The sequence below is a fragment of the Rhinichthys klamathensis genome, unplaced genomic scaffold, assembly GCF_029890125.1.
Source record: "Rhinichthys klamathensis goyatoka isolate OS25496 unplaced genomic scaffold, OSU_Roscu_1.1 h1tg000497l_1, whole genome shotgun sequence".
Taxonomy (NCBI): domain Eukaryota; kingdom Metazoa; phylum Chordata; class Actinopteri; order Cypriniformes; family Leuciscidae; genus Rhinichthys; species Rhinichthys klamathensis.
In genome coordinates, this window is record NW_026606980.1 from 577059 (window position 1) to 603084 (window position 26026).

At 38.8% G+C, this 26026-nt stretch overlaps 1 protein-coding gene across 1 annotated transcript in view; it reads left to right on the forward strand.

The window, feature by feature from the left end:
* vwc2l (von Willebrand factor C domain containing 2 like) overlaps positions 1-23478 on the forward strand; it is a 33919-nt gene extending 10441 nt beyond the window's left edge. The window contains exons 2-3 of the mRNA XM_056237759.1: positions 4040-4169; positions 23096-23478. Coding sequence (XP_056093734.1) covers positions 4040-4169; positions 23096-23247 — 282 coding nt within the window. The 3' untranslated portion in view covers positions 23248-23478. The remainder of the gene's footprint in view (positions 1-4039; positions 4170-23095) is intronic.
* The last annotated feature ends 2548 nt before the right edge of the window (positions 23479-26026 follow it).

Sequence of the window (26026 nt, forward strand, 5' to 3'; positions counted from 1 at the left end):
TCAAAAGATCAACATTTGAAAAAGAAATCTTTTGTAATATTATTAATTAATTATTAATGTCTTTGCTGTGACTTTTTATTTAAAAAATAAAATAAAAAATCTAACTGACCCCAAACTAAATGTTGAGTTAATTCTGGTAAATGTTTGGTTGTGATTGTGTCATTTAGAATGGGTTTTTCATCAGAAATGTAATAATATACAATGATAATAATACAAAATTTAAATAATGGTGCAGCGATTCCCATGAACAGAAAAAGCAGAAAATGTGTATATTTGTGATAAGAATTCGTGCCATTCCAAAGTAATAAATACTCATTATGTCATAGACATATTTCAAAATAAAGTGGGATATACAGAATATACCGTTCTTCTCAAATTTAGTTAAGATACCTAGTTTGCTTGTTACTAAGCATTTAAAACAAACATTTTGATTTGAAAAGATTTGATGGCACTAACCTGACAAATGCTGGCAAATTCAGACTTTATTTCTTCATCAAGCGGTTGCTGAATCAACCCAGTACTTTGTAAACATGACATGGTTTAGGCTGACTGATGAAAAAAAAAAGACAGAGAAAGGGTTTTTCAGTTCTGCGTGTAATATACATCAGAAACGGACTATATAGGCATTTAAATAGAATTCTACATATATAGAATCCTATAAATCTGACATGTATATTTTTGACTGCATAAACTCAAAATTCAGCTCTCAAAAATACCCCAAAGTGGCTAACAAAATATTTAGATCTGGTGACTGTGCAGGCCCTGAGAGATGTTCAACTTTACATTCATGTTCATAAAACCATTCTGTCACAAGTCTCTCTGTGTGTATTGGTGAATTATCATGCTGATACACGGCACCCCCTTCAGGGTGCAATGCTTGAACCATTAGGTGCGCATGGTCATCCAGAAGGCTTTGGTAGTCCTTGGCATTGACGCACCCTTCAAGCACAGTGGTAAATGCCATGATATTGCAGCCCAAACCATCACTGATCCACACCATGCTTCACTCTGGGCATGCAACAGTTGGGTCGGTAAGCTTTATTGGGGCTTTTCCACACTGTAACTCCCACAGATGGGAAAGACAGTGAAGGTGGACTCATCAGAGAACAACACATGTTTCACATTGTCCACAGCCCAAGATTTGCACTGTTGGCATCAATCAAACCGACATTTGGCATTGGCTCGAGTGTTTGGCTATAGCAGCCCGACCATGAATATTGACCCTGTGGAGCTCCCGTCCCGACGAACAGTTTTGGTGGAAACAGAAGAGTCGAGGTGCGCATTTATTTCTGCAGTGAGTTGGGCAGCTGTAGTTTTATGTTTTTTGGATATAATCCTAGTTAGTACTTGGACATACCTTTCAGACAGCTTCCTCTTGCGTCGAGAGTTACTACTGTTGGATATGGTTTGTCCTACACGGTGGTATAGCTACCGACATTACCCTGGATACCATAGCTCTCGATACACCAAAGACTTGCTGTCCTGGCCACAGATGCACCAGCAAGACGTGCACCAACAATTTGTCCTCTTTTGAACTCTGATATGTCTCCCATTGTGTTGTATGTATTGCAATATTTTATGTGCATCTGTGATATTGCTTAATTGATAATTCAACCATCACACTCTGCTCTTACTGATGGAATGTCCAATCAGTGAAGATTGCCCACCAGGCCGCACATATATAGGTATGAATCCTCCAACACTAATATAGTGCCAGTGTTTCAGTTTCATTGTCCAACCCCTGTATATATGCTGTTTGCATAAAATTTCAGTCCCCATGTTGCATAATTTCTAAATTTGCATAGATGGTAAACAATTGCCTTAATGATGACAAAGTTGCCTCACAATTGGCCTCTACCTGGGAATCATTCAAATAACTTCCACACTCTCTCAGAGATGAGGAACCATTACTCTAGGACTGCTATGAAAATGAAGACTAGAGAACATTCCAAAATTGCTACTGTGGAAGTTAAAATAAGCACCTCAATTTGAATAAGAGTGAAAAATAATATCCAAGAGTTTGAATGTCCCAGTGGACACTGCTGTTTCAATTATCAGGATGTGGAAGATACCGGTACATCAAACCACCCAGACACTTCCTTGAAAAGGTCGTACCTCAAAACTCTCTGTGCGAACATAAAGGAGACCTGTGAGAGAAGCCAGAGAGAGCCTATCGATCACTTCGAAGGGGCTACAAAGTTCAAGAGCTGAGAATAGAGTAAAGGTGCACTAGTCAACCAAATCTGCACAACATTGGCCTACATTGTGGCACAAATGGGGAAAAATTAGCTTTAAGTAAAAAAAAAAGAAAAATGCTGAGTTTAAAAATAATAGTGTTAAATATTGTTAACTGATAATAATGCCAGCACACTTGATTTTGTGATAAGATTTCAGCCACAATTTTAAGCTATGTGGGAAATGCAGTTTTAACACTGCCCACCATCAAACATTATCATAGCAACTGTGAAGTAGCATCATTCGACTTGCCTCAACAGCCAAAATAATGGACTAAAAACATACCTGAACTGTGTGGGAAGCTGGTACATACTTATTCAAAAAGGTGGCTCTGTAGAATATTTAAATCTGTGAACTGTTTTTTAATACTGTAATAAAACATAAAATCTGTGGTCGCATTCAAATACTAGGCTACATGAAGAGTTTCTGAAATTATCACAGAAATACAAATTTTAGTGTAGGACTTTTGGGGTACATGTAATATTCAGCAGTTGGGGGAGTGTTTAAAAAAAACAAAAAAAACAAACAAATGCAATGTAGAAACTAATCCCCTATTAATTTGGGCTATACTATCCGACAAGTATGTACTGAATGGTACAGTCTCAACATGTTGTTCACTGACTGGTTAGATACTATCTGATGGAATTATTGGCGATACGAGATACATACATGAAGAAAATTCTCGGTCAGCGCCAGGTCTATCGTGCAGTCGTGAATTAGCTGAAGGCAATCAATCGTTTCATGTTCAGTGTGAAAGCTCCATTCGTTGGGGATTCGCATAGCTTTATCGCGTCACGCTCAGTGTAAAAGGGCCTTTATTTTTTATCAAGTAAATAAGCATAAGAGACTTCATAGCATAACTGATTTATTTTAAAAGTAGGCTAATAAAAAATCGGTACAATGGTAGTGTGCAAACAAAGTAAACAAATAAAGAGTTGAAAAGGGAGAGGGATTTGTGACACGAAGCAAGTTATTGCACTTTCATATACCTTTTTAGGGTGTGTTCACACTTGTAGTTTGGTTCGCTTGGTTCGTTCGTTAGGTCCAGAACAAAACAAAAAACATTTAGTCCTGGTCCGCTTAGCGGTCAGATTGGTATTTTCATCACCGAACCTAAAGATACCGACCTAAAGGCATAGGGATTCGTTCACAACCTGACTGGTTTGCTTTCATGACGTATTGCCTATTTTGAGACGGAACTTACAGAACATGTTAAACAATGCTGTGTTCTGGGCTAAAGGCGCTCGTTGTACGTGCGTAGCCTACATATTTTGGTATTTTGACCAGCTGAGAACTTTTTGAAGAGTTTATAAAATGCGTTAAGGAGTCAAAACAGCTGCAGGAATTCCTCCATCACACACACAAACGATCTGCTGCGAGGAGACGAGGTTCTGATTCCTTTACCGAAGTGTGATGGGCAACATCGCGACTATGACGAGAAAAAACAGTTATGCATGAGCATTCTGTCCTTTTTAGGGTCTCATCTTCCTGTTTATTATGTCTTTGGTCCATGTTGCGTTCATTTATCATTGAAACCGCTAAAGAGTTTGTTTGGAAGCGTACCGAGACCCATCTTTTCAGCGGTCTTGGTCCGCTTGTTTGGTGCACACCAGGGTTCAGATGGCAGCGTTCACACTAATTCAAATGAACCGCATTAACAGAGCAATCGCAAAAGGGTTCGTTTTAATCAAACCAAACATGCCATAGACTCACAAATAGGGTCAGTTTGGATTTCATGTTGACTTCCACTGTGGTGTCTTACTTTAAGAGTCTCTCACCGTATCATATTTCTCTGTCTCTCCAGCCTTCGCCCTGTGAATGGTGTCGCTGCGAGCCAAATAACGAGGTGCACTGTGTGGTCGCTGACTGTGCAGTACCAGAGTGCGTCAACCCAGTGTATGAGCCAGAACAGTGCTGCCCCATCTGTAAAAACGGTAAGAACAGCCTATTTGCTATTATAGGTTTATGGAGAAGATGAAAACACCTGCAAGGTGTACTTTAAATAATTCCTTAGAGTTCTCTCTCTACTCTTTCCCAAAGGAAAGCGAATTGTTCTGCTGACTTGCATGTATCAGATTTCATGAAATAGCCGTTATAGTGTGATATAAACAGACAGCTCTATGCACAGGTTGTTTAAAAACCACTCAAACTTTCTATTAGATCTCAGTTTCACCAGCAGGCGAGCTCTGATTACCAATCCTCTGCTCAATTACAGGGGAAATTTGGTTCAGATAAACAGTGTCCCATTGATTAAGACCATGCTAAGAAGGATTAATTGGCCAAAGGGGACTCCTCAATCTCCTGTGACTTGATGCACTATAGTCAGCAAGACCCAATTCCAAAATTACAATTATTGGATTCCAATGGCTCACTGCATGGCCAAGGGCAAGAGATATCCCTGAGTCAGTCCGATACAGCGGCACAAACACAAAATGTAAGCTCAGTGAATCAGTGGGATGAATAAAATGTTGATCGGTACTGTGCTTATAGGCCAGGCAACCTGTAGAAGCTTGCACGACTGGAATGTAACTGTAGATTAGGCAGCAAAAGATAAATATTCTAACTTTCATTTAAGATTAGGATAATAAATATACAAAATATATAAATTTATAATAAATATAAATAATGTGAATATGGTGCACATGTATTCATTTAATTATGTAAAATATTTAAATCAATTGTAATTCACAAATGAAAATATTACATTAAATCAGTCAAATTAATAATAATAATAATAATAATAATGCATGGAAGTACCAAAATACTTGGAATTGTGACTTTTTCTATGTGATAACATTGTTTTTCTACACTGATAAAAAAAAGAAAAAGATATTATCTTTAAGTACTGGTTTTGAAAGAACATCTGCTTTTAGATAAAGCTTTACGGGGGTAAAAATATATGACAGTATCAGACAGCTTACCTTTTTGTTGACGTTATAGATTTTAACAAGCTAAAATGACATCAAGTTTGCGAATTGCAGCCGAGTTCCTGTCTTCAGTCTTAAAGAAATCTTGACGCTCTTTAGTTGCGCCTCAGGAGACGTGTTTGAAAATAGATTGGTAAAGAAAAATCATATCTAATCTTCTAAGTGCAACTTTAAAATCTATGAAATTCCCTCCTTTTTCCCTTCTGGCACACATTGACCTAAATTCTCCAGGATCCACATTACACTCAGAAGTGTGGTGTAAGGTATTGTTGCTAAATAGAGACCGGCTGTGACTTTATGCGTTACTAGCGCAGAAAGACAGCCAGAGATATGCACACACAGATACACAAACCTCGCCTACAGCCTGGAAGAGAACTAATCCAGGCAGACAGGGCACGGTCACAAGCTTGTGGTGGTGGCATTTTAGGGAGGCTGCGGTGGAGCCCGTCCCCTGGAGGAAATAACCAAGTCTGCTTCCAAGATCTTTAGACGGGTCATATCAGGAAGATTCAAATTATTTCCTTGATACTTTGAGATAAAAGTGTTCAATGTACGGTATTATATTAAAAAACCTTCTGACCCAGTACTGCATTTATCATGCAAAAATGGCATTTACATCAGGGTTGGATATAATGAGTAATAAGTGAACTACGAGTACTAAGCAAAGATTATATACAGAATAAAGAAAAGTTTAAAAAAGAGCAAGATTTAACTGATTAACCACAGCCTATGAGAAGCATCAAAGAATCAGAATCACCTTTAAAAAGGGGCGAAACTTAGAATGCATCTAAAGGCTGCAAAATGGTTACTTGCATTGACTTTGGTTGCTGAACAAGAGTCTAGATGCGGTAGAGTTCGGAGATTCTTGATGATTTCGCTAGGAGTGCGCTGAAGCTTTCGATGGTCCAGGTTGAATCCAACGTAGTTACTTGAAGGTAATTTGCCGGTAAAATTCAGGAAGTGTGATGTCTCAAAGAGATTGAGCCAAGATGTTTCTAGATAAGGAACACTTAAAGGTATTTTTTCCAACTTTTTTCCAAATTTGTTTAAACTTTCTATATATATCAATGCATAATTAAAATGTAAGTACTCTGATAAAAAGAGTATAAAAAACGAGTGACTCTAGACCGTTTAATCTGCACTAAACACAGCTCATTATTTCCATCCGGGACAAAACAAAGGATTTGCTTAGGCGACTGTCACTCTCTCGCAACCATGGCAACCACCCTTTTGCCACACAGGACCTGCCCACTTGCGCGTACCCGTTTGATTTGAGGAATTCAAGAGGCACGGAACCTAGGAATAGCAAAACAATGGCAGAGAAAGACCAATTAAAATTCACATATGCAGTTCGCGAAGGCAAACCAGGCAAAAAAAGGAAGACAGTAACGCTACTAGAAAAGGTAATGAACAAAAAGTCTTTGGATAAACAACGATTTATCTGTCCTCGAGCTGACGATGCTGGAGAGTGATTATCAGATAGCCCTTATCAGAGTCAACAATGCTTTCATCATGGAAACTCTTACATGCAGAACACTATATATGTTATGAATCTTACACGAAATTCATCTTCATCACAGTGTAAATGATGGCAATGGAAAAACGTGTATCATGCAACCTGTTTTTAGCTTTGCCTTATAGATAACTAGCTCGTTAGCGAATCAATAAATATATATTTTAAACTTTACCGATATCAATATGCTAGCTTGATATTGAGTACAAAAATACATCTTATTTGTTTATCTCCATAATAATAAAGTTAGATTTTTTTTAATACATGTGATTCTGACATGATGTCACTACATGCACTGCGCTCCTTCCTCTCCGCTAGTCTCAGGTAAATAATGCGTCTTCAGCTCAGCGGTCGGAGTCGCGAGTTCATGTGTTTTGGGGGCGTGGCTTTGGAAGGAGCCCAGAAGGGAGGGGGTGGAGTGAATGGAAACAATGAGCTGTCTTTTAAAACAGTCGTGAGAGGTCTACAGACATTCGATTTTTATACTTTCTTTTTCAGAGTACTTACATTTTAATTATGCATTGATATATACAGAAAGTTTAAACAAATTTGGAAAAGAGTTTTTTTTTAATAAAAATCCTACCTACAATACCTTTAAAGCCAGTCAATCCGTCACACCCATTTTTGGTGAGGTGACCAATCAGAGGTCCGAGTTTTGACCTTATTTGCATGCATATGGTAGTCTGGAGAATTTGTGCAGTTTTACACCAAAGTATGGTAAAAAATAGTATGATGCATTTTACAGTAACATTTACATTCTTAATAGTTCTTGCTTTCCCTGGGAATCGAACCTATGACCTTGGCAATGTAAGCGCCAATGCTCTACTGTTTGAGCTACAGGAAGGCAAGGCATACAGGAGATAGCAAAAGCGAATATGGTTTGTGTTAGCAACACATTATTAGATACACTGCTAGGTAGTCTGGATACCATGTACCAAGTTTTCGCCTCATCTAGGGAACCAATCACAGAACGGGGAGTGAGCAGCAAGATGATGACGACGTCTATGCGACACACTGAAGCAGTTTGTTTATACCTATGGATCCAACATGGCAGCAGACGCGAAGTTACCTTTCGATGCAGCCTTACGGCCGTTTCACAGCGCAAGCGTGAGCGGCACTTGAGCAGCGCGTCAGCGTAACTACATCGTCACTGCAGCTGCAGACGCACGAGAGTATTCACACTGGAAGCGTTTGTACAGTGTCACAGCAGCGGCTCCAAAGCTACATATAAGCGAGCAATTCTTTACAAAGACAACTACATTTGTTTTTAGAAGTTGGTCATTTATAACATTCATAGTCTTGAAAGTTTGTAATGGGGAGGAGTACAACATTCACATATAAATGTTAAACAACAAAACAACCCAGAAAATGGCTCAAATCTATTAGTTTCAGTCATACTTTCGATATGTTTACAAGACTGCAACTCCGCGGATAAAAAACAAAACACAAATAAACCACACACTCGGGTTTGATTTGGGTTGTGGTAGCCCATGTAGCTGTCTGTGTGTTACATAAACTAAAAGAATGTTTATATAATATTTTCCGGCTAGTTTACTTTAGTTTTTTTTTATATATAATACACAACTTTCACCCAAACTGAATAATTAAAAACAAGTTTTTACCGGGTAGCCTAAATCTTCTACAAATATATTTTTGAGTCTTTATTTTCTTTTATTTGCCTAAGTTCTTGTTAAAACTCACTAGACATGCTTATTCTGTGCATTTTGGGCACTTTGTGTGAAATCATACTTATTTTTGTCCATCAAAAGTGTGCTTTCACTTTAATTGAGCTCCTGCTCGACGCTCATGCGCTGCTCCTGCTGCCGGTGTGAATGCACTCATTGATTAACATGCAAGCCTGAAAAAATACGCGCTGCTCACGCATGCGGTGTGAAACGGCCGTTAGATACACGCCATCGTGTACACATAAATCTCATAGACAGTAAAAGAAATGGACGGAGCGACCCCATTGATTTCAACGGAGAAGACTTGAAGCCCGATTATTGCACTTCCTGTCTGATGTCTGAGCGACTGCGCAGGCTCAAACTGAGCGTGACGACAGTCTGGCAGTTGAAAATCTAATAGTAGCTGTGCCAAGACAAATCTGAATCACCTAATTCCTCAAAAACGTTGAAATATTTTGTCCCATTGCTTTTATAGACTCTCTATGTATGGGCTTCTACCTTGACTTTGTGCCTCCATGTCCTCCTGATTGCCTCATAGACAGTTAAAGATTGCCTGCGAGCTTCTCCTCCTGTCTATACGGTAATGTCTCTATTGTGCGACAGAAAGTCCCGTGGTTATGACGCAATTAGCCTATTTTTAAAAAAAACGGCTTCTACGGGGCTATAACGTAAGATACAAAGTAATGGAACATTTTATACATTGTCGTGTTTCTTTAGAAATTAATAATGGACAAATGAAGTCTTTGGACGCCTCAGATGTAAAGTTATTCGCTGTCAAAGTGACGCCAAAATGAATGGGAGTCAATGGGATGCTAACAGCAGGTGATGGTCTGCTACAATGGCGGCTCCCGCGAGGCTTCAACTTCCGGCTGATGGATTACCCCCTTGATAAATCTCTGACCCATCGTCTTCTTCCTCGTCTAATTTCTGTCACTCTACATACGTCATCTGGTATAATTGAAACGATTGGCAATGAGCTACGTAAAGGCGCATTTGATAGACATTCGTAGTACTCAATAAACGGCTCTGGGCATTTGTAAACCACGCCTCAAATACGAGAAAATGAACATGTGGTTCCCAGACCCAAGTCTCAACGAGACTTGGGTCTGACGTTAGCCAGGCTAAAGCCAAAGGCTAATCATATTATTTACCGTTGTGTGTTCGACGTAGTAAGAGCGATACCATTGTACTGGTACTTGTATACTTTTTTGTACCCTTAGGGAAATTTGTCTTGGGCACAGTGTATGCTGCATTTCCAGAATAAAAATAGGACATTTAAAATAAATAAAAATAGATAAGAATTTATAAATAAATTCTAAATCAATCACATGATGTATCTCGCCTAAACAATCCATACAGTAGAGCAAAACATGTAGACTATGTAAACGGTCGTCATACTGCACATCTAAAATGACCACTGTTATCGCACAAATAGTGGTGCATCAACCTTAAGACCAGCAATAAAGTAACACTAAATAAAAATTATAACATAGAGCAATAAATAATGTTAAGTAATCAGTCCAAACCAGAGACAATCATTGTGCAGCGTTTACCTCAGTAAGTGAGTGGATCAGGTATTCTGAGCTGGTGTGAGTGAGTGTAGGCGGAGCTAATTTCAATATTCATGTTTGTATATGAAATGAAGCAAGGGTGTAGTTACATTCAAGCCGTTTTAAGGCATGAAGAATTTTTTTTCACAGGGAAAAAAAAAACATTTAAATATGTCATTTTGGTGATCAAAGATTAGTTTTAAGCAATACAGTTATTGACTACGAGAAGAGATTATTTCAATACCAAACAGATGGCATTAAAACGGTGATACATACTTACATCCTTTGGAGTTTCACTACAACTACAGAGATATAACTAAGCTGATATGGCATAGGGGCATCCATAACCCACGGGAAAATACTATATACAGTTAGCGACGGTTTGATTGTGGGTAAAATGGAGCCAACGTCCTTTTTTATGTGTATTGCAAATTTTGTAGTAGACTCTAGAACACATAGCTGGTGATGTCTGGTGTTGGGGGGTTAGGGGTCCCCACCTCTCTCCTCTCTCCTGTGCTATCTTTGAAGCTTGAGGAGAGCCCCAGACACCGTCTCCGCTAGGATTGTCCAGGGGAGCAGAGGTGATAACAGCCTTTGAAGAGAAGTTGCTTTGTGACTCTTTGGGCAGGGCCAGTGATTTAGTTTTAACAAAAGGGAGAGGAGGAAGGCTTCTGTGATGCCTTAAACATAGTCTCAGCCTCAGACGCCATGCCCACGGACCATTAGCTGAACGTCTGATGTATATGGCACACAAAATTGGAAACACTAAGTAGTCATCTGATTGGTTGAATTCTCCAGGATTTTCGGGAGACTTATGTGTCCCGTTCTTTAAAGATCCGCCGGGAAACAAAGCCATTGTGAAGCCAAACCTCTTCATGAAAGAAGTCTGTCATGTTTACAACCGTGACAATGAGCGCTTATCAGGATCAACTACATGCTGGATTTTCAAAACTATCTGAAGTTCAAAGTTCTTGAATGTAGAATGTATATGCACGTCTGTCTTATATTGTAGGGACATCGACTTTTAATTTTCACCAACCTAAACATGACTCGGAACAAAACAAACTGTGATTGGTTGTTTAACACGTCAGTTAGACTTAGCTCTTTTTGGTTGCAATTTTAGAAGGATGAAAGGCAAAATAATTAGTTCGAGATACCTTATTTCAGTTCAATCAATTCCAATAGCGTTGGTCAAAGGCTGTTCTAAACAGCCTGTCATGTAATCTCTCTCAGATTGTTCCACATGGACAAACTGAGACGTTAAATGTCAAGAGACACTTATCCCAGCATTGACGGAGCTGGCAGAGGATCAACAATGACGCTGGGAATGCCAAGTCTCAGTCAATCAAAATTCAGACATGACTGCATCATTTTTTTAGACTTCCATAAACATATAGCTCACATCTGACTCTCTTGCATGTCATGTCAAAATGAAAGATGTGGAAGCCTGGGAAGTTTCACTTCCTTTCTGAGCCTCTCTTAACGAACCTCACAGGAATGCAGTACTTTTTTGCTGAGGTAAATTTGTACTCAAAAACAGCCTCAAGAAATAGTGATGTGCCTCCTGATGGCTAATTGCCAAATTATGCCTCTAAACCTTGGCACGTGATGCAGCCTTGGATCCATGTTAACCAGAACTTTGTCCAGAAATACTAAACACAGTTTGTGCACTGCTGGAAAGACAACAGGCCATGTTTCTATGTGGGTGAGCCAATCGTGGGCAACCATCTCTCAGTGGCTTCAGTAGTTACCATAGTAATTGCATACTTGTAGGTTGCAAGCTAATCTGAGGGCAATAACGTGGGCCTCCACTGCAACAGAGTAACTTCACCTATGATAATGACTATGATCTGAATGTAGAAAGAACATGTGAAGAACAGGGTGAATTTAAAGCTGCAGAATTAAATAAAAAAAATAAAAAAATACAACATGCTGTAAATATGTAGTATGTATGCACTGCATACGTACCTCATTGTAAAGGAAATACACTGTTTGTCTCTATAGTCACATACTACAAGCATGCATTGGACTCATTATTGTAGCAGTTACATGGTTTCCAAATTTCCACTGTGAAACTGTGCAAGCAAAGTGCTCTAGGTTCACTTTATTTTCACAATTTTGACACTATAAGTTACTAAAAAAGACTCAAGGGTTTGCTGCATGAAAGTAAAACGTTTTGACAATTACAGCTTAAGTGAACCAAAATGACTTCAAAGTCAGGTACAACCAAGGCCAACTGCCATTTTCACTCAGTTCGCTTTTGGGTGAACTGAAAGAGGACTTTTTTTTCTTTAAAAAAAAGACGACGCTTGTGTGAAGACCCTTAAGACACTTCATGAGACAAAAGTAATCACTTGGTGGTTTTTGCATTTCCTGTTCAACATAAGAGCTGAAATGTCAATGTGATTTTATGCCTTCTGTTCTATTTTAGGCTTGATATCTGAGATGTCAAATGTTTATCATATCGTAGTTCAAATTGCAATTACGGAATGTCTCAAAATAAACCAATATGATTTGTTGAATCACACTGCAACAGAAAGAACATCATATGATTCAGAGATTGCAGTTCCTGGTTAGGAAGGATAAAATAAAATATAAATATTTGATGAAAAACTTGTTTTTGTACTAAAGTTGTAGTACTTAAATTACTAAAAAACAAAAACGAATAGAAATATTATAGAAATTATAGAAATATAGCTAAATAGAATTATTAACTAAAAAACTAATAAAAATGACAAAAGCACAAAATTACTAAAACTTAAATTTAAAATGAAAACTAAAAATATAATTAACAGTGTTGGGGTAAAGCATTAAAAGTAATGCGGGTTACGTAATCAGATTACTTTTTCAAGTAACGAGTAAAGTAATGTTACTTTTAAATTTACAACAAAATATCTGAGTTTTTTTTTTCAAACAAGTAACTCAAGTTTAATTATTTAATTAATTTAATTATTTTTATTATATTATATTTCATTTTATTATCTTATTTCCATGCGTATGTATGCTTTTTTTCCTGTGAATTTCTTGTCTGTAAAGCACTTTGTAAACACTGTTTTTAAAAGGTGCTATATACACTCACCGGCCACTTTATTAGGTACACCTGTCAAACTGCTCGTTAACACTTAATTTCTAAGCAGCCAATCACATGGCAGCAACTCAGTGCATTTAGGCATGTAGACATGGTCAAGACAATCTCCTGCAGTTCAAACCGAGCATCAGTATGGGGAAGAAAGGTGATTTGAGTGACTTTGAACGTGGCATGATTGTTGGTGCCAGAAGGGCTGGTCTGAGTATTTCAGAAACTGCTAATCTACTGGGATTTTCACGCACAACCATCTCTAGGGTTTACAGAGAATGGTCCGAAAAAGAAAAAACATCCAGTGAGCGGCAGTTCTGTGGGCGGAAATGCCTTGTTGATGCCAGAGGTCAGAGGAGAATGGCCAGACTGGTTCGAGCTGATAGAAGGGCAACAGTGACTGAAATAACCACTCGTTACAACCGAGGTATGCAGCAAAGCATTTGTGAAGCCACAACACGCACAACCTTGAGGCGGATGGGCTACAACAGCAGAAGACTCCACCGGGTACCACTCATCTCCACTACAAATAGGAAAAAGAGGCTACAATTTGCAAGAGCTCACCAAAATTGAACAGTTGAAGACTGGAAAAATGTTGCCTGGTCTGATGAGTCTCGATTTCTGTTGAGACATTCAGATGTTAGAGTCAGAATTTGGCGTAAACAGAATGAGAACATGGAACCATCATGCCTTGTTACCACTGTGCAGGCTGGTGGTGGTGGTGTAATGGTGTGGGGGATGTTTTCCTGGCACACTTTAGGCCCCTTAGTGCCAATTGGGCATCGTTTAAATGCCACGGCCTACCTGAGCATTGTTTCTGACCATGTCCATCCCTTTATGGCCACCATGTACCCATCCTCTGATGGCTACTTCCACCATGTCACAAAGCTCTAATCATTTCAAATTGGTTTCTTGAACATGACAATGAGTTCACTGTACTAAAATGGCCTCCACAGTCACCAGATCTCAACCCAATAGAGCATCTTTGGGATGTGGTGGAACGGGAGATTCGCATCATGGATGTGCAGCCGACAAATCTGCGGCAACTGTGTGATGCCATCATGTCAATATGGACCAAACTCCCTGAGGAATGCTTCCAGCACCTTGTTGAATCTATGCCACGAAGAATTGAGGCAGTTCTGAAGGCAAAAGGGGGTCCAACCCGTTACTAGCATGGGGTACCTAATAAAGTGGCCGGTGAGTGTAAATAAGCTTTAATATGGTTTCCCATTTATTTACTCTCCTGTCCCCATGTTGAGAGAAATCAGGAGTAAGTTGTGTGCGCTGTGTAAACATGATTGTTATTGCAGTTCTAGACTAAATGTGAGCTGGCATTTACACATCTCACTTGCACAAAAACAGATTCAGTATTCCTCAAAAATGAATAAAAACAGTGAAACACAAACAGTTTTGTTTTTCATAATTTTCTGCAATCCAGAATGGCACAGCTAAAAGGTTTGTTTGTTTGAGCTGCGCCCTCTACGCCCTCTCGCTTGTTCATTTCACTTTTGGTGTGAAAGGGCCTTTACATTTGCCAAAAAAAGAACTTTTATTTTTGTTAATAAAAAAACAAACAAGCAAACCCAGCCCAGGTGAGGAAAAAGTAATACAAAAGTGACACATCATATTACTTTTCATAAAAAGTAAGTAATGCAATATTGTAACGCATTACTTTTAAAAGTAACTTTCACCAACACTGATAATAAAAGCTACAGTACTGGCCAAAAGTGATGTCCTGAGGGGATATTTGTTTTAATGACCCTACAAGTTCGATTAAACCATCAAAATATGAGGAAAATATTTAGTATATTTTTTAAACAAACATTTTAAATATGAGGGATGAACAAAACACTAAATTTGGTAAAGGTATTTTTATGACAAAATTATTTGTCAAAAAAAAATGCAAGCTACAGGTTTCATTTTACTATGCAAAAAAGAAAATTCATAGGGGGAAAAAACATATATTGACCACAACATAATCAGTTATTAATATTTTGTTGGTTCTCTGATGTCTCCACAATTTTGGGTTTTCAGGAATAAAACAATTGACTCCATCACAACTACACAATATGCTAACAAAAGTTTAATGATTTTTGAATAAAGGGTGAGACCGTCAATTTTCCTGGCTGGACATCACTTTTGGCCACTACTGTAATTCAAAATATTAAATATGATAATAGTATATAAATAATACTAAAATACCACAATATGGGACATAAGCTGTTTAACTGCCAATTACGAACTAATACAAACTGCATATTATAACCTTATAATGTACATTGTGCGATGATGTAAATTGTAATCAATGGACTTGATCTTCAAGACAAACTAAAGTCTTAAAACAGATGTCCTGGTCATTAAGGAATGACATCAAGCATGATCCTATCCGTTATCTGTTTGGTTCCTGTCCACCTGGCCAAGGTGTCCTTGCACTAGTGACGCTCTTTTCTATAGGATGATAAATAACTGCTCTTGGCTAGGCTAGTTGTCCCGCATCTCTGTTTCACCCCCTTGAAAGGTTGCTTTTGTACTTTTGCCAACAGCTCATAATTTCTACTGATGGAAATCAAATATTTGAGTGCATGTAAGACTCCTTCAGGTCTCTTAGGAGCATGCAGAATATTGTAGGCAGTAAAGCAATTTGTGCACCGCTAACCCCGCCACCCTATTGCAAGTCTATTAACATGTCTGTGATGTGGTTAAAAGGCAATCTGGATGTTTTCTCCCACAGTAAAAGGGAGGTCATGAAAGCTTGAACTCTTTTTGAAATGTGTGGCACCACTGACTTTTACTGACTTAGAGTGAGGACCATATTTCAGGAAATACTGCAACATCAAACCAGAAGTACTTTTCAAGGACTTGCTTGTCATCAAGAATGGCCTTACATATATGCTGAAATGTTACTTCTGTAAATGCTGTTTTTTATTGGGCCGAGCATGTTGAAAACACTTCTTAAGAGCTGACGTTTTGCTAATTCAGATCTAATTTACAAATAATCATAAATGGCACCACCACAATTATAAAGAAAATGCTGTCTGGGCCTTATAGATGAAATTGCAGCTGTTTACAAAGAAATGCTCAATAGTGCTTAGTACAGATATGTTTTAGAGCAGCGCTTCATTCAAATTGAGCTGAGAATATCCACAAAGTGCAGTGTGGGGGGCTTAAACATTCTGTTTCCAGAAGATTTAATATGAAAAATGGCTTTTTTAAATCTTTATCGATGACCAAGATCACAGTCATTATAATAATATATTCTAATAAGACTTGATTGACCAGTGGCTGGTGCCTGTATAATTAATTTTTTCATAAAGCCATCACACAAATTATGATCACAAATGGGTGATTCTAATCTCTAAAGTGCAGGAACTTTAAAGGGTACCTATTATGCCCTTTTTCAAAGCCTTGTTTTTGTTTTTCGGGTCTACTGGGATAGGTTTATATGCTTGAATGTTAAAAAAAACCCACCTTATTTTTCACATATTTTACATTGTTGCAGCACCTCTCTTCCCAGTCTGTCAGTAACGCTTTGTTTAATACTTTAATTCTGCAATTCTACACACGTTTTATAATTCTCATTAAGAAAACGTGCGTACACACAGATGTGAACTTAGAGTGTGTGTACGCTAAAATCCACGGCAATGTTCGTTCTTAAAAAGATGGTCTTTGACATGGAATAGTGCTTCGTGCCTAGGGTCTAAGCAGACGTACACACTTTGCCTTGTGGCAGAGAGTTGGAGTACTGCAGGAATTTGAAAATCGAAGAAATTCTTGCCGCTTGCCATTCTCAAGTGAAGGATTTGGACGTTAACTGTTGCTCTTGTATATGTTAATGACATTAATTAGGCTGCGTTTACAAGGTGGAGATATGGCTCAGCTGCACACAATGTCAAGATCATTCACGATTTAGGGTGTGTTACACTTGTAGTTCGGTTCACTTGTCCACTTGGCATTCACATCGGCATTTTAACACTGAACCTAAAGATACCGAATCTTAAGGCATAAGGATATGTTCACAACCTGCCTGGTCGGCTTTTATTATTTATATTTCGCAACGGAACTTACCGAAAATCCAAAACAATGCTGTGTTCTGGGCTAGATGCACTCTTTGTATGTGCGTAGCCTACATTATGGTATTTTGACCAGCTGAGAACTTGTGAAGAGTTTATAAAATGTGTAAAGGAGTCAAATCAGCGGCAGGAATCCCTCCGTCACACACATAAATGAAGATCTACTGCGAGGAGAAGCGGTTCTTAGTCCTGTACCGAACTGTGATGGGCAAAATCGTGACTAAAACAAGATTTCCATTACATGAGAGTAGATGTTAAAACTTCATGCTGATTTGTACTCGGCTTTCGCCAAGATAAGCAAAACTAAGACGTAGCTTTACAGTAAACTATGCTTCTCCATCCATTTACGCTTCTTTCCATATGGTGGTGTGACTCCCCTTCTGTCCGGCGTTAACGGCTGCAGTGTACTTGGCGCGTCAGCACACGCGACGGCTGCAACTACAGGACCAGCACAACAACCGTCTGGATTGAGCCGAGTAGGGGACATCTCTAGGGTCTTCAAGTGGGCACCTTCCGTCCTCAGTGTTTCGTCGACTAGCCCACGACACCTCAAGAGGGCTCGACAGTGACTCTGGCGTCCCAGAGTCACCCCCCTCCGTCCCCCACTCAACTCAGTCCAGCTTGCTGACCTCTACATTCCTCCTGCTGCTGAGACCTAACCACAATATCACAATCTCTCCGCGACCCAACCATACGCGCCAACCCGTTTGACTAAGGCTGTCGAGCCCCACTGGTGCGTTAATATGCAGTTTCAGTGGCAACGGTTCCGTATGGCATACCACCTATCGCAAAACACAATATCTGCCCAACCACCCGTCATTCACGCAATAACGTATACAAATAAATCAACAGACTCTTCAAGTTTTCAAGAATTCAACAAAACCGTAGCGTGGCGGCCTGTACACAGCCAGCTAGAATCTTTCCGTCTCAACCACAGCCAGTTGCTGCTCCTTTCTGCTGCTTCAGATAAATTCTTTACTGTGCGACGCAACTCTTGGCCACTGAATCCGACGTCTCTGAGGAACCGGGTTGTAGAGTGTGCCACAAAACCTCGGCAACCCACTTCCACTGGATAAACCTGGACTCTCCATCCTCGCTGTCCTGCTTCAGTGGCCAGATGAGCATACCGCAGTTTCTTCCTCTCATATGCCTCATCTACCGCATCCTCCCATGGCACTGTTAACTCTATCAGTTGAACAATGCGTGCTGATCCAGACCACAAAACAATATCTGGTCGTAGGTTAGTGGTGGCAATCTCAGGTGGAAAAATAAGCCGTTGATCAAGATCAGCCAGCATCTTCCAGTCCCTAGCAGCTTCCAGTTGTCCTGGGCGAGAATTGGTGTTAACACCTTTTCTTGGTGGTTGCTCGCCTGGGCGGAGGAATATTGTCTTCTGCGTGTAATGTTTTGCTAGAACAGGTGGCAACTTATTGGTCATGTTACGCTTGCCTTCTAATGCTAAAGCCAAACATCGCAGTACTTGGTCATGGCGCCAAGTAAACCGCCCTTGGCTAAGAGCCACCTTACATCCTGTCAAAATGTGCCTTAATGTGGCAGGTGATGAACACAGAGGACAAGAGGGATCCTCTCCTACCCAGAGCTTTAGGTTCTGCGGTGATGGGAGAACATCATATGTTGACCTAATAAGGAAACTGATCCTACTCTCTTCCATTGACCAAAGGTCTTTCCAGCCCATCTTACGTTGTTCCACACTCTCCCATCTCATCCACTCTCCCTGCTTGGCCTGGGAAATGGCCTTTATACACCTCATCCTCTCCTCCTGCTTACGCACCTCGTTGACTACCAGCTTCCTCCTTTGAGCTGGGCCTGCCTTGTGCCATTTAGGAGGAGCTAAACTGAGCCCAAAACCCCCTCTTCAATGCTGTACCTGTCCCACGATATCCCCAATTTGAAGGGCAGCCTTTGCCTCTACTACAGATTTCTTTGCTGACCACTTTCTACCAGTTTTTAACACAGGGGCTGCCTCCCTTACACATTTGTCGCGTGACTCTACTAAGGTCATTTCCAGTCTGACCTTGGCACACTTAAACTCCTCAGTTAAAGCAGAGACGGGCAGCTGCAATATTCCAGGAAAAACAGGAAAGCTTGAGCATTCTGTCCTTATCAGGGTCTCATCTTGACATCATGTCCCGTTTTTGGTTTGTCTACATGTCTTTGGTCCATGTTGCATTCATATATTATTTGAACCGCACCAGAGTTCATTTGGAAGCGGACCAAGACCCATCTTTTCAGCGGTCTTGGTCCGCTTGTTTGGTGCGCACCAGGGTTCGGATGGCAGCGTTCACGCTTATTCAAATGAACCGCACTAACAGAGAAATCGCACCAGGGTTGGTTTTAATTGGACCAAACATGCCAAGTGTGAAGTTCACACCCTAAGTGTCACAATGGTATCGGTGTATCCACACCCTGGCAACCATTTAGAGCATCTTATAGATTTCACATCTGGAAGAGAGGTGTACGCATGTTTTTTTGTGCGTATGTTTGTTCACTGAATCACACGTACGTATATTTGAAAAATGATCGTAAGATCAAATGTAAGATGGTTTCTACACAACATTTTATAAATGAGGCCCTTGGTCTCTATGAAGCCCCTTCTTTTGAGCGTTTCGGAAAACGGCCCATACCATAAACACGAGTTTCAACACTACTAATGTGGCTCAACCAGGCCTCGTCACGCTTTTTTTGCATTTGAAGTGGGAATTATTTAAATGAGGAATATTGTGAGTTGTACATTCCCAGAAGAAAACACAAGACTACAATGGAGGCATTTCAGGGAATTCAGAAACATAGAGAAATATAGGCTATAGAATAACTCCCTTTGGTGCTTTGTATCTTTGTAGACCTTTTTCATGCTCAAACAGCAACATTACTCACTAAAGAAAGTTGTAAAAAAGCATAGAAGGACCCTTTTAAGATACTATACAGCCAAACATAAAATAATTATTATCTTATATGAATACCACTGATTGCAGCATCAGTCCCCCTTGAGGTCACCAAAAGTCAAGTACTGTAACAGAGACAGTATATAGACCTTATTCAGAGCAGAGCCATGACAGGTATGAAAGTGAGGCTGTGAGGTATAGACTAACCATGTTTTCAATGGCATCCGCTGTAAAAAGCTATATAGTTCAGAGATCACTTATAATTTTCCACAGCTCATACAGTCTCCGTTTTTATGTCTACTGACATTTCTTGGAAATCAGAAGAACAATCCAAAAACAGATTAAATATCAGTACAACCAACTGAAGAGATTTACGTCTATCCCTCACAGCCTCACTTTCATTCCCGCTAAAGATCAAAGATGGCGCTGCTGTGAATAAGGTCTATAAAGACAAAGAAATGCACAAGCCACAGATAAAAGAATTGCACTGCACAATATAGAGGCTACAGGAATGGACGTTTTGCCTTTACATTGCCCTTGCCTTTTACTTGATGCCTTTATGTCAATTGCTTGCAAAGCACAAATAAAGTAATCTTCAGAAACATTCAGACAAATGTGGCTGTGCTCAGCTTGTAATTGTATGGTAAAAAAACAAAACGCAAACACATCACAGGAATTAATAATACACATTGAGCTTTTTGAGCTATTCCACTTTTGATTTGCCATCATTTAGAAATGCTCACTGCTAATTTACATGGGTAAATATGGACATAAATGCAAAGATATTTGATAAGCAATTATACCAACCGCTTGGGGTTTAATTCACAGCGGGCCACTAATATTTGCTCATTGGGGAATTGCATATAAAACTAAACTCTTCTTGTAAATGATGATCATAAAATACCCTTGGAATTGAAAAACAGTGTCTGTGTTGTCAGAGTTTTAACGTTGCTGTTGACCAGATGAAAATCTGCACTGTTATTTCTTATTCAGCTTATGACCATCTCACCGAACCAGAGAGCACAAAATAAGTAAAAGGAGCCGTTCACATGATGCATCCTTGCAGCTTGATTGAGTGCAAGTACAACGTCGGCACACAATCTTAAAAAAGTGGCATTGAGAGACTAAAGATGTAAAGACTAAAGAAACAGTCAGATCGAACATCCAAAGATGCCCATTTTACACGTTTACATAGCATACGCCAACAATTAAAAACATTAGTATTTAATTTATTCCATTTATGCTTTGGGGGCTTTTCAATGGAAGCTTGTTATCTCACAATTCTGTCTTTTTTCTCTCTCAGAATTGCGAGATTTAAACTCATAATTGTGAGTTATAAAGTCAGAATTGTGTGATAAGAACTCGCAATTCTGACTTTTTCTCGCAATTGCGAGTTTATATCTCACAATTCTGGCTTATTTTTAGTTTAATCTTATCTTTAGTTTTTAGTTTAGTTTACCACTTAATTGGGTTACAAAAAGGTTTAAAACACACATTATAGACTTAACATATGCATATCCAGACACGTAACCATTTTAAAACACATAAACCATATTAAAATATGAATAAATCATAATGCGTATTACAACATGCTTCCAAATAATTTCAGTAACTAATAAATACCAAAATAATACATTAATAATCCTTTTAAAATGTCAAATTACAAAGACGGATAGCCTCTGGCACAAAAGTAAACTTAGTAAAGGTTGGTCACAGACTTAATACTTCCGAAGCGCCTACCCGAAGGTATTATCTCAAAGTGAGTGTTCAAGGGGTGCGTGTTATCGCCCATAATACTCCAGGCTTTCCTTATCACTTGCTGCTCATAAAACAGAATTAAACTCCGCAGACTAGGGGCACGCCGGTAATTGCGAGTTATAAAGTCCAATTCTGAGGAAAAAAGGCTAACTTTTTGCTCAGAATTACGCATTTATATCTCACAATTCTGACTTTATAACTCGCAATTGAGAGTATATATCATGCAATTCTGAGAAAAAAAGTCAAAATTGTGAGATAAAAAGTCGCAATTACCTTTTTTTATATTCAGTGACAGAAACGAGCTTCCATACTTTTTTTTTCAGTGAATAGTAAGTGTTTACATACAAAAAAAAAGTTTGTCAAATTTAATTTGCACCAAAGCAATTTTTTTCAATGCCATGTAAATGCAGTCCTAATGTACACAGAAGCTGCATTTATTTGATCTAAACTACAGTAATATTGCACAAAAAACGGTAATATTGTGAAAAGTATTACAATTTCAAATATCTTTCCTATTTGAATATATTTTGAATTGTCATTTATTCCTGTGATGCAAAGCTGAATTTTCAGCATCATTACTAACCAGTCTTCAGTGTCACATGATCCTTCAAAAATCATTCTAATATGCTGATTTTGTGCTAAAAAACCCAACATTTCTTATGATCAATGTTGAAAAAAGTTGTGATGCTTTTTGTGGAAATGGTAATTCGTTTATTTCAGGATTATTTGATAAATAGAAAGTTCAAAAGAGCAGCATATTTTTTTGTATACAATGTATGTGCACTCCAAAAAAATGCATGATTGTTTCAACCCATGTTTGGGTCAAATAGACAAACCCAACTGTTGGTTTAAATTAAACAGTTTAAACCTAGGTTAATTTAAACCAACGGTTAGTCCATATTTGACCCAAATATGGGTTGAAACAACCCAGTATTTTTTTTTAGAGTCTGGTTGTTTGATTGATTAATTAGCGTATCATCTAATTAATCGTTTTTCTGCATAGCTCTACAATGGTCTACAAGGCCACAATAGAAGAGAATAATGAGTGGAGCGTGCTCAGATCACACATAGTGCCAGCATGGCTGTTCAGCAGCCCCTGCAGCTTGTGGCGCATTAGAATGCAAAGCATCCCAGTGAGAGGATGGGTGTGTGAGGAGGAGAATTAGAGAGAGAAAAAAGAGAGGAAGAAAGAGGAGCAAAAGAGCTTTAGTGTTACAAAAACAAGCCCATCGGTGCATGCCCGTGAAAAACATCCACACGTCTGCTCCGCTTTCGAAACTCCCGTGAGTCACCCCAGCATTCCCTCCAAAAGAGGCTCCTGTGAGCTCTCGCTCATTCCTCCTTCCTTAAAATCTCCTCCTTTTCCCCCATGTGACAGGTCCAAATTGCTTCGCTGGTACCACAATCATCCCAGCTGGCATTGAAGTGAAGGTGGACGACTGCACCATCTGTCGGTGCCACAGCGGGGACTGGTGGAAGCCTGCGCAGTGCTTGCGGCGGGAGTGCCTCAACGGTCAGCCGTCATCATAGAAACCCTCCGGAGATGAAGAGAGGGACACCGATGCGATGTGCTGTCAGCGGCCCACCTTATGACAGCGAGAGACTGACTGACTGGCAGGAGCACAATTCCTCTGGCAAACTGAGACGGCTGGACAAGCTGAGATACATGGGACATGGACTCGACATAATGTACACACACACACACACACACACACAAAAGTCCTTGGCAGAATCATAACAGTTTGTCTTTCACTGAGAACACAGTTTATACTATGGTGAACCTCATGGAAACATTTCACTCCAAAATCAAAAGAAATAAATGAAAAAATGGTACTTTGCATAAAGAAAATAGTCTATTTTAGGACTTTATGATATTTGCATTTTCCCCCATAAAAATGTCCCCCACCCCAATTTTCATTTTATGTTTTCCCTCAGAATTACTTAAATTAATCCAAATGCGCTTTTTTTTTGTAATTGCCAATATTCGCAGGGATTTTCATTCGATTCTCATAATGAAATTCAATGTTTTTTACTGTATTAATATAAAAAAATATTAAATGATTAAATATCAAAATAAGATGACATTATTAAAAATAAATAAATATTAAAAAACATTCAAACCATCTTAAATCACAAATTAAAGTACAACATTCTATCATAATATATAAATACTTTATAACAAAGATTAAAAACTTTTTTTTGCATTACATTAAGAATTACAGTACAATACAATTACGAGAATGGCGATTTTTGCATTGCCGCAAAATGACAATTTAAGTGCAAACGTGCTTAAGTGTTAAAATACCTTAATAGTCCTAAAACGAGCTTCATTTTCTTCAGGCAAAATGCAATTTATTATCTTGTTCATTTGGTGTGAAATATGATCTGGGCATGTTCTTGACAAGTTTCATGAGATTCGCCCACTAGTTTTATTTGTTGCTTATGCTGCTTAAACACAGTGTTTGTATATTTCACGAGACCTTGAGTGCTCAATGAGAACATTTAAACCTAAAATAGCACCTCAGTCCTTTGAAGATAAAGTTGATCATTTTAGTCTGAGCTGACAGTGAGATACAGCATTACATACACAAAACCACACCTCCACTAGTCCTGTACAAGCCTCTGAGTGTGTTCCCACATTTGTTAAGTATGAGTAATATTTAGTGGTAGTATTACTAGGGGGTATTAACTTGTTCATTAAGAAACATGATTAATGACAAATTTGATTTTAATAGTTTAATTAGTGAAACAAGAGGGAATAAGGTAGATCTACTCCACATAATTGGAAAATGGCCCAAGAGAAACAGCTGAGAAGCGAAGATAATTCAGTGATTGTTTAGGGATATAATTTTATTGCTTCATTCATATGAGAAAACTGAAGAATGGAAAAAATATGATAATGGATCCAGCAGTATTGGTTGGAAACAATTTCCATGAATAGGGTACACTTTAACTTCCTGTGTTGTTAACCATTAGTATAGAGACATAAATATTTTATGTAATATAATAATTATATTAAAGCTGCAGTCCGCAGTTTTTCCTCTTTGTCGCCATCTCTGTTTGAAATCTGCAATTGCAGTTATTCGCGGAATAGTCAACTTTACGTGGGTTGTGCCTCGGCACGGCACAGCGCGGATGAACACAATGTTTGAGGAGAGTGTGCTGTGCAGCTGTCAGTCACCGCGCCGGTGTGGATACTGTCATTCGGAATCACAGATTATACTTTTTGGAAGTATGACCAACATAAGAATTTTCACCCTAAATTGTCATCTAAACAAGTAAGAAACATCCACTTTTGTTCTGACCAACTAAGGGAAAGGAAGCATTGCAGTAAATCGCGCTGATTAAATCTAACGATCGCTTATCATATCACGTCAAACCGTGCAAATTATACTTTGTTGTCAAATTGTTAATGTTAACAACATCAGCATTGCGTGACTACATTTAATGCCCTTCAGATATTTATCCTTGTTTTCGCATGGGCCCGGTTGCAGTTTTTCAAACTCTCAGTCCAAAGTCTTTTGTATTTTACAGCGGGTGAATCTGTTGTCAATGGTGATTGTCCTTGAACCTTTCTGGATCCGCCATCAAATTAATACGTTTAATTATATCAAGTGCAGTGAGAAAAGGCTAAATCTCCACCTTCAGCATCCTCACACGCAATAGAGCCTACTAGCCGAGACTCCTTCTTTATGTGTACAGATGTGACGTAATGACGCAAAGACATGCTCGAATCTCCCGCGGAAATCCACCAGTACCACTGGAATTAAAAACATTATTACAAGCTTACCGCTTTGAATCGAGCTAAGGCAAGCAGATAGTTTTGAACACTGGCTGGTTATGTACTTGCTCAAAAATATATTTTGGATCATTTTTAACCCCAAAAAAGTTACGGACTGGAGCTTTAATATATTATAATGTGGTAAAAAAAAATTAAAGAAATTATTACAGCAAGGATGCATCAATATAAGTTCAATTGCGTTTTTTAAAAACGTTCTATTCATAGAATCCTAAGAAAAAAATCAGTTTCCACAAAAACTATTAAGCAGCACAACTGTTCTCATTGATAATAATATAAAATTTTCTTGAGCCCCAAATTAGCATATTAGAATGATTTCTAAAGGATAGTGTGACACTTAAGACTGGAGTAATGATGCTGGAAACAAATTCAGCTTTGCATCACAGGAATAAATTACATTTGAAAATATATTCAACAGTTATTTTTTATTGTAATAACATTTTAGAATATTACTGCATTTTGTTCAATTAAATGCAGCCTTGGTGAGCAGCATAAGAGCATAAGAGACCC